The sequence below is a fragment of the Mustelus asterias genome, chromosome 3 (genome assembly GCF_964213995.1).
Source record: "Mustelus asterias chromosome 3, sMusAst1.hap1.1, whole genome shotgun sequence".
NCBI lineage: Eukaryota > Metazoa > Chordata > Chondrichthyes > Carcharhiniformes > Triakidae > Mustelus > Mustelus asterias.
Genome location: NC_135803.1, coordinates 47408431 through 47421595, shown reverse-complemented (window position 1 = coordinate 47421595; position 13165 = coordinate 47408431). Strand labels below are relative to the sequence as shown.

Genomic DNA, 13165 nt, shown 5'->3' with positions numbered 1-13165 from the left:
AATATTAGCAGGATACCTAGTGACATTTCCTGCACTTTAAGTAGTGTCTTAATGATTTTATCCACCTGAACTGTCAAAGCCGGCAAAAACACCAAACACTTCCAAAAACACTACCAACCAGAATTTCTCCTTACGATATTGTGCTGTAGGCAATGAGACAGTCCTGTTTTGCTGGATTTGTACAATCTTCTGACCCAGAAGCAAGAGTATTTACTATCAGCTAAACGGTGGGCTTTTTAAAATAATTGTCAAATTATTTTTTTTTAACAGTGAATTGAGAGGAAAATAAGAAAAATGGCAGCTGAAACACAAACCCTTAACTTTGGACCTGAGTGGTGAGAAATCTCCAACTATTTTATCAATGTCTTTTTGGTTTTTTTTTAATGAATACTGAAAATATAGGTGTTAGCCAGGTGCATGTCAGTCTCAAAACAGAGTTACTTTTTGTGATGGAAAAAAAGAGTCTTATTTATTCAAAATGCAACATCTAATTTGTTCAGATTGACAGTGTTGATGGAATTTGAGGATTTAATGTTTTGAGATTGCCTACCCTGTAGAGAGCATCTGAGTGACTGGGTTTCAGTTGGCCAAGCAGTGGAATCAAAAGTCCAAGAGTGTCTATTATTTTGGAGGTATAGGAGCAAAATAACTTTGTAGGTTCTCAAGAAAGAGCAACATCATGCTTAACTTCTGCTAATTCCAATTTACTGATGGGTCCAATATTTCACATCATGCTTTGTTTTTGAAAAATTAACTTTCAGTGATTTAACTTGTGTTGTAATGCCAGGGATGTAATTAGCATTGTACTAGCTTACCACTGTAACTGATCAACCTGAAATTGACGGTGTGACTAAGCTGAGTGGGTGCCCTTTGATGACCATGAGTGGCTAGGAGTTTGATGTCACTGTCTGGTAGTCTAACTAGACATGTCATTTTATAACACCATAATAATGTTAATCTCGCCAGTTCCCTTTTGATCTTCTACCCAGCCCCTTATTCTGTGCTTTCATCATCATATGTCATGGGTATTTTCCAAACTTTATAAACTTTTTCCAAGACCTTTTGGAACATGTGCGTTTTAAATATCCTTTCAGTTTACATAACCAAGAAAGCATGGCCTTGATTATTTCCATAATCAGCATTAACTGGGCATTAATGTCACTTCATAAGTCCAGTGTATTAGCAAGTACAACTCAAGAAATCAATACCCGTTAAAAAGGTATTTAAACATTTTGATCCAAAAAGGGATGCAGCATTAATTGTTGCTGTGCAGCTGAAAAGGTAACCTTCAGTTTAGCAAAGACATGATGGAAGATTTTAGAACACAACTTATGCTGAAGAGCAAATCAAGCTATAGATTCGTGCAACCCTGAAAGCGTCAGAGTCCTTCAAAAAGCAATAGCTTATGTGTCATCAATTCCAATAACAGAAGTTAGCTAGTTATTAATACATTAAATGAGTGCAGAAGAAATGCAGAGTATCTTGCATTATTTTTAGTTTAGCTCATGTCTTTAAATTGGGCATGAGATAAATTCAGTGATCTCTAGTTCCTAATGCACTTAATGATCAGTTTTAGTTGTGTTTCACCTTGCCATTGTGACTCACTTTCTATCAAGTGGCTGTGATTTGCATTGCTCCAGACATGCAAAGAATGCAATGTAGTTATGTTTTTGCTTCGTTTGTAACTTGATAAAGAACTTGAAAATGTTTCACATTTTGCCCACTTGAATATGCTATGAAAGAGATTTTAACCGGGGATTTAATTCTAATGATTTTGTAGTCAGCAATGACTCGAGGGCCCTTGATACTGACCTCTTCCCATCGTGAGAGATATAGCAATCTCAGTGGTGAGGGACTTGCTCTTGCCGTGCAAATTAATTTGTAGCATTCTTTTATGGGGCTTCTTAAGTGTGGAGCTACAATTATATCATCAGGCGGCAACTGGGAAATGAAAAGCATTAAAATCAAATCATTTTTAAAAATGAAACAAATTAAAGATTGAAGTGAAGCTAAAATATGTTTTTAAAAATTAGCTTTAATGGAGACATTTAACAAGTCCACAAATAGAAAATAATCTTTTCAGGGCCAGATTGTTTGTTCAGCAATAATTGTTGCTCAGATTGCCATTAAAAGCCCAGTTACACCTGATTTTAAAAATTTATTTTTTGGTGTGTGAGCATTACTGACAAGACCAGCATTTGTTGCTCGTCCCCAATTCCTCTTGTGAACTGCTGCCAATCCATCTCGTGTATGTGTAGCTACTGTGCTGTAAGGAAGGGAATGCCAAGATTTGATCCAGTGACAGTGAAGGAAAGGTGATGTGTAGCTTGGAGGGGAATTTCAGGTGGTGGAGTTGGCATGCATCTGCTGCCCTTTATCTTTCTAGGTACAAGAGGTTTTAGATTTGGACGGAACTGTGATCAGTGGTTGCAGTGAATCTTGTGTACAGTGTACATAGCTGCCATTATGCTGATGGTGGAAAGAGTGAAAGTTTAAAATGGTAGATGGTGTGCCAATTATATCGGCCCACAGTCTTCAGAATTCCCATTCATATATATAAGCAGATAAGGACTGGTACTTGTGGCAGCAGTCCATTTTGCTTTTTAAAAAGGAATTTATGGGCAAATTGTGGTTAATTAGCTTGATGGGAGTGAGAAGGCTGATCTGGATAATGCTGTTGATGTGGTGTATGAGGATTTCCAAAAGATATTTGATAAAGTGCCGCACAAAGGACTTGTGTGTGAAGTTAGAGCTCAGAGAATAAAAGGGACAGTGGCAATATGGAAACATTGGTGAGAGCAGTGGTTAATGGATGTTTTTCAGACTCCCGTGAACGTTTGTAATGTGAACAGTTTTGGTCCCTTATCTAAGGAAAGATAAACTGGCATTGGAGGCAGTCCAGAAAAGGTTCACTAGGTTGACTCTAGTAATGGAAGGATTTTCTAATGAGGAGGGGTTCAGTTGGTTGGGCCTGTACTCATTGCAGTTTAGAAGAATGAGAGGTGACTTTATTGAGATATATAGGATTCACAGGGGGCTTGACAGGGTAGACACTGAGAGGTTGTTTCCCCTTGTGGGAGAGTCCAGGTTCAGAATGCATAACCTGAGTAAGAGGTCACCTATTTAAGACAGAGACTGCTCTGAGAGCAGTGAATCTATAGAATTCTTTACCGCAGGGAGCTGCAGAGGCGGGTTGTTAGGTATGTTCAAGGCTGACATCGACATATTTTTAATAAATAAGAGGGGTTATGGGGATAAGGCGAGAAAGTGAAGTTGAAGATTATCTGACCAGTAATGTTCTCATTGAATGTGGAGCAGATGCGATGGGCCAAATGGCCTACTTTTGCTCCTATGTCTTACGGTCGAATGGAGTTTCCAAATAGTTTGTTTCGGGACTCTTGCTTTTCTTGATTTAATGATCGAGACTTTGGTGTATAGGACACATTTTGAATTTGTAATGGTACAAAACTTGGAAGCATTGTGAACTGTGAGGAGGATATTGTCGAACTTCAAAAGGGAAAAGAGAGGTTGATGGAATCCACAGACAAGTAACAAATGAAATTTAATATAGAGATATGTGAAGTGATTCATTTTGACAGAATGCAGAGAGATGATGTACTATAAAAGATACAATTCTAAAGGGGGTGCAGGAACAGAGGAACCTGGGTATATATGTGCATAAATCATTGAATGTGGCAAGACAGGTTAGGGCATAGAGCATACAAGCCAGGAAGTTGTGTCAAACTTGTGCAGAACACTGCTCTGCCTTAATTGGAGTACTGTATCCAATTTTGGGCATCATATTTCAGGAAAGATGTGACACCATTAGAGAGGAATTAATGCAGAAAAGATTCAGGATAATGATCCCAGGGATAAGGAACTTCAATTATACGAAAAGATTCAAGAAGTTGGGAGCGTTTTCCTTGGAGAGAAGGTTGAGAGGATAGAGATGTTCAAAATCATGAGCGATCTGGACAGAGTAGGTAGTGAAAAATTGTTCTTATTGGTGGAAGTATCAAGCACAACTTGACACAGATTTATGGTACAGCCAAAAGAAGCAGCAAATGAGCTAAATGTTTTTCATGCAGAGAGTTATTAGAATCTAGAATCTATCTGAGAGTGTGGTGGAGGGAGGCTCAATTGAGGCATTGGAGAGTGAATTGGATTGTTATCTGAGAAAGAAGAATATGCAGAGCTATGGGGGAGAAAGCGGTGAGTCGTCCTAGGTAAATGCTGCTGAAAGCTGACGTGGACACACCAGACTGAATGACCTGTGCTGCAACTATTCTGTGATTTGTATAGCAAAATATAGGAATTTCTCACACGTTAACTGATTTGCTTCTAGTTGTATGTGTGTGGGGGGGAGGTTCCAATCAGTGTATAAATAATGCTCGTGGATCATAGAAAACTTGCAGTGGGTAGTAAATGGTTCTTTTGTGTTGTAATTAATTGTGTAAACCTTGAATTTGTAGATATCTTTGGACTGCAGTGACAAAATATTTACTTCACTGGTGTCATGCAATTTCAGTCAAAGACTATACATTATTGTGAGTTAAAATTTTAATATTGCATTGTGACCAAATCAAGGATGTTAAAGACTGTTCTTTTTTCTTGCAGGCTTCGTGCATTGTCAAGTGGTGGGAGTATTACCTCACCTCCCCTCTCGCCAGCATTGCCAAAGTATAAATTAGCGGATTACCGTTATGGAAGAGAAGAAATGCTAGCACTTTATGTAAAGGATCTCAAGGTATATCTTGGCAACATCTCGGAGATTGCATGGTGACTGTTAGGATTGAAATAATTGAACAGATCCTTCTGATAGAATTGATTGGAAACATTCCCAATTCTTTTTGTGACTTGAGAATTTTGGTGACTCTGCATTTAATAGCAGTCCAGAAATGAAAATATGACCAGGGAGCAGATGTAGGCCATTTGACCCCTCGAACCTGCTCTGCTAATGGCTGATCTGATAGTATCTCAAATCTGCACCCTGCCTACCTCTAATAACCTATCACTGCTTTGCAAACCAAGAATCTATCCACCCCTACCTTCTGCTTCCACCGCCTTTTCAGGACGAGTTTGAAAGATTCTCGAACCCCTGAGAGAAAAAAATGTCACCTCATCTCCATTTTAAATGGGCGACCCCATATTTTTAAACGGTGACCACAGGTTCTAGATTCTTCCACAAGAGGAAACATCCTCTCCACATCTACCCTGTCAAGACCCCTCGGGATCTTACTTGTTTTGATTAAGTTGCCTCTTACTCCCCTAAACTCCAGCAAGACAAGCCTAGCCTGTCCAACCTTTCCTTATAAGGCACTCCCACCCACCCCAGGTATTAGTCTGGTAAACCTTCTCTAAACAGTTTCCAATGCTCATACATCCTTCCTGAAATAAGCTGTCCAGCACTGTACACAGTACTCCAGATGTGGTTCACTAGTGCTCAGTATAACTGAAGCATAATCTGCCTACTTTTGTATTCCATTTCCCTCAGAATAAATGATAACATTCTGTTAGCTTTCCTAATTATTTGCTATAACTGCATATTAACCTTCTGTGATTCATACACAAAGACATCCAGATCTCTTTGCATCAGAGTTCTGAAATCTCTCATCATTTAGAAAATGCTTCCCTTTTATTCTCCTGTCAAAATGGATCATTTCACACTTTCTCACATTATACTCCATTTGCCAGATTTTTGCTCACTGTTAATCTATAGTTTTTTGTAGTCTCCTTATGTCCTCTTTACAACTTACTTTTCTACTTTACTCTTTGTGTTAGTAGCAAATTTGGCAACCACCCCATCCATCCCTTCCTTCATTCAACTCATTTAAGTGAATTGTAGTCAATTGAGGTCCCAGCACTGATACCTGTGGCACACCATTTGTTTAACCAGCTAAGCTTCTGTCCATGCCAATATGTCGCCACTATACCATGGACTTTTTTTCCACAGTGACCTTTGATGTGGTACTTTGTCAAATGCCCTTCGGAAATTTAAGTATAGTGCATCCGCCGGTTCCCTTTTATCCACAGCACATGATACTTCCTCAAAGAACTTCAATAAGTTAGCTAAGTGTGATTTTCCTCTCATAAAACCTTGTTGACTTTGCCTGATAACTTTGAGCATAACCAGGTTCCCTGCTATTGCTTCTTTAATAATAGCTTCCAACATTTTCCCTACAGCAGATATTAAGCTAACTAACCTGCAGGTTCCTCCTTTCCATCTCCCTCCCTCTTTGAATAATGGAGTTACATTTGCTATCTTTCAATCTTCACTGAATCTAAGGAGTTTTGGAAAATAACAACCATTGTATCAACTATTTCATCAGCCACTTTTTTTAAGGTGCTAGGATGAAGTCCATTTGGCCCGGGGATTTGTCAGCCCTCAGCTCAAAACAATTTACTTAGCACCACTTTTCTGGTGATTAAAACTTTTCTGTGTTACTCCCTCCCTTCCACTTCCTGATTTATAGCTGCTGGGATGCTATGTGTATCCTTCATAGTGAAGACTGATGCAAAATACCTGTTCCAATCATCTATGTTAGGGACTAGATCAGAAACCCCAAAGTATGTTATGAAATTAGACTAGACACCAACTATTATTAGATTTTGGCATTAGTGTGAGGCTAAGGTGTTTCACTCCTGCTGTGATACAGAGCCTTTAGTTTTATCTTCCTTTTATAAGCTCTAGTCTCATCTGTTGATTTACTGTTAGATTTGTACTCTATTCCTTCCTGTCATGGTCTGTTCATCATTTCCCATAATAATGTCTTTCTCTTTTGCCTTGTCTCTGCTCTTTGATTTTCCACATTTTCCCAAATTTGATCTCTTGCCCCCACTACTTGGCTAAAAACCCTCTCTACTTCAGGGCACGCAACACAGCCATCTGGACTCATGCTCTTTGCTGCAGAGAATAATGTCAATCCCTCTGACTACACTGTCTCCTTCTGCCATTACATTTTGAGTAACTCCTCCCATTCGAATGAGTGGCTTCCTGTACCACATTGCCATGGCCAGTTAGTTCATCCACTCTGCGGCCTCTACTTGCATCCAGACAAGCTAAATAGAAACCTCAAGCCATTGGATAATTGCGAAGATTGAGGCTTTCGCATTCCTGCCCTCTGGGCCCTCTTAACTGCCTCACTTGTTGTCCCTGACTACTGACCAAATCAGAAGACCCTAACCTAAGGGGTGTGACTGCCTCCCCTCCGTGATGTGCCACATTGTCTGCAACTCTGCCTCTAGCTCAATAACTCTGAGCCAAAGTTCCTGCAGATGCAAAATACTTACTGTAGATGTGCTTGCTCTGGGTCACACCAGTATCCATATTCAGTATCCAAGCTCCCACATTCTGTAAATGCAACGCATCACCAACTCTGTTTTCTGCAATGTATGTTAATTAGTAATTGCTAATTTTATAATTAATAAAGCATACACCTCCCAATGGGTTTAGGCATTGCCAGTTATACTTATTAAAAAAAATACAGTACTTACAATTCTGATAAAACTTGCAGTTCTAATAGTACCTGTTACTGATTTACCTGCTCCTTCTGCTGCACCAACGTAGCAATCAAATACTGGAGGCTGAAAAAGAATAGAAGAAAAATAGCACCTCCTTCACTGAACTCCCCAGACAGCACACTTCTTGCAATAAACCTTACCTTTCCTCTAATGCACTGAATTCCCACTTTTAACCAAATTCCCAAATGTACTCTAGTTGGTCTCTGTCTCATTCAGACCAAAGTCTCCCCTCACTGACCACGCTCCTGTTACTGAGGAGAAGTGACAATACTATGGAATATCTGAGCATATGTTCTTTAGGAGGGGGCCCTACATTTTTGGAATACTTTGCTTCCCTTTCGGCCTCTTGAGAAAGATGAGAATTAAGCAATTGCTTTGAATATAAGTAACAAAGAGGGCACAAATGTTTTTGCTTAAAACTGCAAGAAAGAAAATCAAAGAATTCTTGACCTTTTTGATGCAAGTTGGCTAACAATATTAGAACAGATTTGTGCTATAGGTTCATATATTTGGAAAAGGTAAGATCCCAAAGTCTAAATCGGGGCCAAAGCCTAAATTCTCTCTTCGTCCTCTCATCCCCCACATCCCCCAGAACCCATTTTTGCAGTAAATTTACATGTCTTCCAGGATCCAGTTATTTGGTGAGTTGTTTAAGAATTTTGATTAGATATGGAATAATGAACTTGTTCGCTGGTTGCATTCTTCCCATGCTGCTAGTTGATTAATAAAAACAAGTACAAAGATGTTTAGTTTTTAAAAAAAAAATGTTTTATGAATGTTTTATATACAAAAGACATGTAGAATAATACTAAATTACTGCTAAAATAGAGAGATTTGATTGCAAATGTTTTGTGTCTCTGCTAGTTAGCTTCACTTTTTAAAATCTGTGCGTTGATGCACAATAAGTAGATGTACTGGCTCAAATCTTTTGTTTTGTCTGCAATCCTTTGTATATGACAGACATTTTAAGAGTATTGTTACTATTCCACTCTGACCACTTGAATTCTATTCTGTAATTTAGATTCCAGTAGATCTAACTGATAAGGAGTTTCTTCCTATTTTACAAGAGGACCCCCTGCCACCTTTAGCACTTGTATCTTTTACAGAAGAAGAGCAGGTGAGTGACTATAATGGTGTAACAAATGGATATTCTTGTTTTGAAGGGAAGGGTCTGTTGTTGCTTATATATTCTCTCATTCAACTTGGGAGTCTTTCAGTATAAGATTTATACTGTTCATAGAACTTCTAAGGACATTTAATTTAACAGATCCATTATTATTCCACGTTTATCCTGGGTTATGTTAATTACACAAATATTAAGTAACCTGTTGGGTCTGTTTATATAAGTGAACAGAACAGAGGAAAGAGGAATGATGAGCACAAAGCTGCATATTGCAATAGTGCTTATTGAAATCTGGCAGACCTACTTATAGCGTAGAAGTAAATCTTTTCTAAGATATGTCTTCACTATCCTTTTATGGTTATTTCAACTCAAATAGAATCATAGAATCTTACAGTGCAGAAGGAGGCCATTTGGCCAATCAAGTTTGCACTGACCACAATCCCACCCAGGTCCTATCCCCATAACCCCATGCACCCTAGCTAGTCCCCTTGACACTAAGGGGCAATTTAGCACGCCCAATCCACCTCACCCGCACATCTTTGGACGGTGGGAAGAAACCGGAGCACCCAGAGGAAACCACGCAGACGCTGCTAGAATGTGCAAACTCCACGCAGACAGTGACCCAAGCCGGGAATCGAACCTGGGTCTCTGGCGCTGTGAGGCAGTAGTGCTAATCCATGTGCCAGCATAACCAAGTAACTTGGTAGAAATCAGAATCTATAAATTTATTTCCTACCTAACCCTATCACTGTTTGAATGTTATGTTTAACATCTATTTGTAACCATGTCAAAATATGTTCTGCACATTTTACAGTGAATTGTATCTCATTCCTCTGTAAAAGTGCTCAGAATTGTCATCCAGAATTAATCTATGTTTGTTAAATGCAATTTGAGAGAAAACAAGATTTCTTGGGAGTTATATAAGATTTATTTCACCTGGATGAATTATAGCTTTAGGCTAGTGATTGTATCACTTATCAGAATTAAAATCTGCTCTTTAGTAATGAATGAATGTGAATGACTGTGTTGCTACTCATAGAAATTTTGTAACTTGGCATATTGGCTATAGACTTGAGACGCTTCTTAGGTGAATAAGACTCAGAAAAAGTAATTAAACCTAGGCAGTTTTTCGGATGGTAGTTTCTACATGTAAATTATTTTTGATAGCTGTGTCATTAACTGGTTTACTTTTATTGTTTGTTTAAACCCATCAGAGAAATTTTTCAATGTCTGTAAATAGTACAGCAGTCCTAAGATTAATGGGACGAGGTGGAGGAACAGTGGTTGGAGTGCCAAGAGGTAGAAGTTCCTCAAGAGGTCGAGGTAAGCATATGTTTAAAGTGCTCCATGTTTAGGTGTGTCACTTGATGGACTTAACAATTTAAAGAGATCAGTGCCAGTGTGTAATAATAAAAAGAGAAAATGCTGACAATCTTTAACAGGGCCGTAGCATCTGTGGGAGGAGAAACAGGGTTAATATTTTGAGTTGGCTATGAATCATCAGAACTGTAAGATTCACATTCAGTTTGAAGCATTAACTCTCCACATTTGCTGTCATTGATTATTTCCAGCACTTTTGATGCTGGAAATCTGAATATAAAAACAGTATTTTGTTTTAATTTAATTGCTTTAGTGAGTAGTAATAATCTCAGTAAGAAAGGAAATGACCAAGTGTGTTTCCATTAAAAGTCTTTGGGAGTAATATAAAACTTTTTTTGTTTTTCTACTTTGATACCCAGTATTGACATCAAGTACTCCCAGGTCAGGTACAGCATGGGCCAGATGCAAAGTAAAGGACCATGTTCAACATTTTTATGGGCCAGGACTATAAGAGGTAGACATATTTTATTTCCTGCTGAGTGGAATATGGTATTTATTCAAAATGTGAATAAGCAGCCAAATCTGGACTACTTTGCTATGAATTTCTAATAGTGTAAACATTGTTGTGAGAAAGCACATGGGATTCAATAGCAGCCTTCAAAAGAGAACTTAATAAAAATGTTGCAGGGATATGGCGAAAAAGTAGTGAGGCCACATCTAGAATACTTTGTGCAGTTTTGTCTCCTTATGTGAAAAATATATATTTATGTTAGAAGCAGTTCAGAAATGGTTCACTCGATTGAGATGAGGAAGAAAGATTGAACAGACTGTGCCTATATGCATTGGAGTTTAGAAGAATCGTATTAAAACGCAAGATCCTGAGGGGATTGGTAGGTTAGATACTTGGAAGATGTTTCCATTCATGGGGAGGCAGAACTTGGAGTCACAATTTAAGAATAAGGGGTCTGTCTTTTAAAACTAAGGTGAGAATTTATTTTCTGAGGGTTTTAGCACATGTAATTCTCTTCCCCAGAATGCAGAGGAGGCTCAGTCATTGCATTTGTTCAATCCGAGTTAAGACAGATTTTTGATAAATAAAGGAAGTTGAGGGTTATGGGGTTTGTTGGTATGAATAAAATTGTTAATACCATATTTTTGCAATTATAAAAGAAAATATTAGATGTTATCTCTTCTTTAGCTGTTTCTGTGTGCTCTGTCTCTACATTTTCCTGCCAGATTTGCCATACCGCCGAATTTCAGTAGAACACAAGTACCATGAAAATTTCATGCTACACCATGATATGATTACCAATCTTAAATATTGGTTTTCATATTTGGTTTTCACATTTACTGAAAGGATAGCCACCCTAATTGGATGAAGTATGTTATATACCTTAAGCAACTTTTCTTCTTTAAATTGGAAGCCTCAACCGGTCTTGTATACTTGTACAGCTGTATTTATAGTGTTGTACCTATTATTGAGAACTGAGGCTGAACCAGATTATTTGCAACTTTGTTGTTGCTTATGACCCCGAGATGAACTTCTGACCATAACCACGCCATTACTAAGACCACTTATTTCCACCTGTGGGACATTGCCCAACTGAGTCCTGGCGTGGATCATCTACTGCTGAGGTGGTCATCCATACCTTTTTTGCCTTTAGACTTGATTGTTTCAATGCATTCCTGGCTGGCCTCCCAAATTCTATCCTCTAATATAAGCTCAAGCAAAATTCTGCCCATGGCATAACTCTTGCCAAGAGCCCCATCAATTGTAAACTTGCTGACCTACATTGGCTTTTGGTTAAGCAACATTTCGATTTAAAAATAAATGTTCCCCACTATCTGCGTAACCTCCTCCAGCCCATTACCCTTGAGATATCAGCATTCTTCTAATTCTGACCCCTTGAACATCCTTGATTTTAATCAGTTGATCGTTGGTGGCTGTGCCTTCAGCTGCCAAGGCCTTAAGCTCAGAATCATATAATCCCTATGGTGCAGAAGGAGGCTATTCAGTCCATTGAGTCTGCACTGATTCTCTGACAGCGTGTCTAACCCAGGCATAGCCTATCCCCATAACCTAGCACATTTACCATAGCTAATCCATCTAGTTTTTAATTCATTCATGGGACATGGCCATCGCTGGCTGGCCAGCATTTATCACATCTTTGGACTGTGGGAGAAAACCAGAGCACCTGGAGGAAACCCATGCAGACACTGGGTTTGCAAACCCCACACAGTCACCCAAGGCTGGAATTGAACCCAGGTCCCTGGCCCTGTGAGGCAGCAGTGCGAACCACAATGCCACCTCTCAGGAATGCACTACACGTTTTTCTTTTCCCCCTTTAAAATGCTTTTGTAAACTTGCTTTTTTTGACCAGTTTTGGGTCTTCTGTCCTAATGTTGTTCTATGTAGCTCAGTGTCTGTTTTTTTATCATGCTCCTCTGAGGTGCCTTGGTCTGCTTTTATTACATTAAAAGATTGTATAAGTTATGGTGTTGGTTCTCTTTAATCCATGTTATCAAAGGATATGTCTTATTTTGGTATGATGGTTCTTGCTGCCGTTAATCTTATTCATTGTTAATTTAGTGCTTCTTCTGAATTGCAGTGCAGTCCCAACTTTCTTTTTATATTCATTCATGAGATATGGGTATCATTGGCTAGGCCACCATTTATTGCCCATCCCTAATTGCCCTTATTTAGAGGGCATTTTTAAGAGCCAACCACAATGCTGTGAGCATGGAGTCACATGTAGGCCAGACCAGATAAGGACAGTAATGAGCCAGATGGGTTTTTACAACAATCATCAATGATTTCATGGCCATCATCTTCAGACATTGTAATCCCAGATTCGCCATTTGCTGTGGTGGGATTCAAAATACTGTTGCAGAATGAAAAATGCTCTTAGAAAACATCACTCACAAAATGAAACCTGGGCCCTCAGAACATTACCTAGGGTCTTTAGAATACCAGCCGAGTTACAATACCACTTGGTAGAAAGCTCTGGTTGCCATCAAATGTTTTCAGTTTCACATTGCTTGCATGTGCCCTGATGCTATCTCTTGGTTTAAAGGGGTTATGAGGAGGACGCGGAAAGTCTGCAGAGAGATTTGGATAGGCTGAGCGAGTGGGCGAGGATCTGGCAGATGGAATATAACATTGGCAAATGTGAGGTTATCCACTTTGGAAGAAATAATAGT

The 13165-nt window shown here is 38.9% G+C and overlaps 1 protein-coding gene across 3 annotated transcripts in view; it reads left to right on the top strand.

Annotated features, from left to right (window-relative positions):
* The window catches only part of gigyf2 (GRB10 interacting GYF protein 2), a 149331-nt gene that overhangs the window by 19705 nt on the left and 116461 nt on the right, over positions 1 to 13165 (top strand). For all 3 annotated transcript variants that reach the window (XM_078208491.1, XM_078208503.1, XM_078208497.1), the window contains 4 exons: positions 271 to 335; positions 4618 to 4747; positions 8543 to 8638; positions 9859 to 9967. In XM_078208491.1, the coding sequence (XP_078064617.1) occupies positions 295 to 335; positions 4618 to 4747; positions 8543 to 8638; positions 9859 to 9967 (376 nt within the window). In that variant the 5' untranslated portion in view covers positions 271 to 294. The remainder of the gene's footprint in view (positions 1 to 270; positions 336 to 4617; positions 4748 to 8542; positions 8639 to 9858; positions 9968 to 13165) is intronic.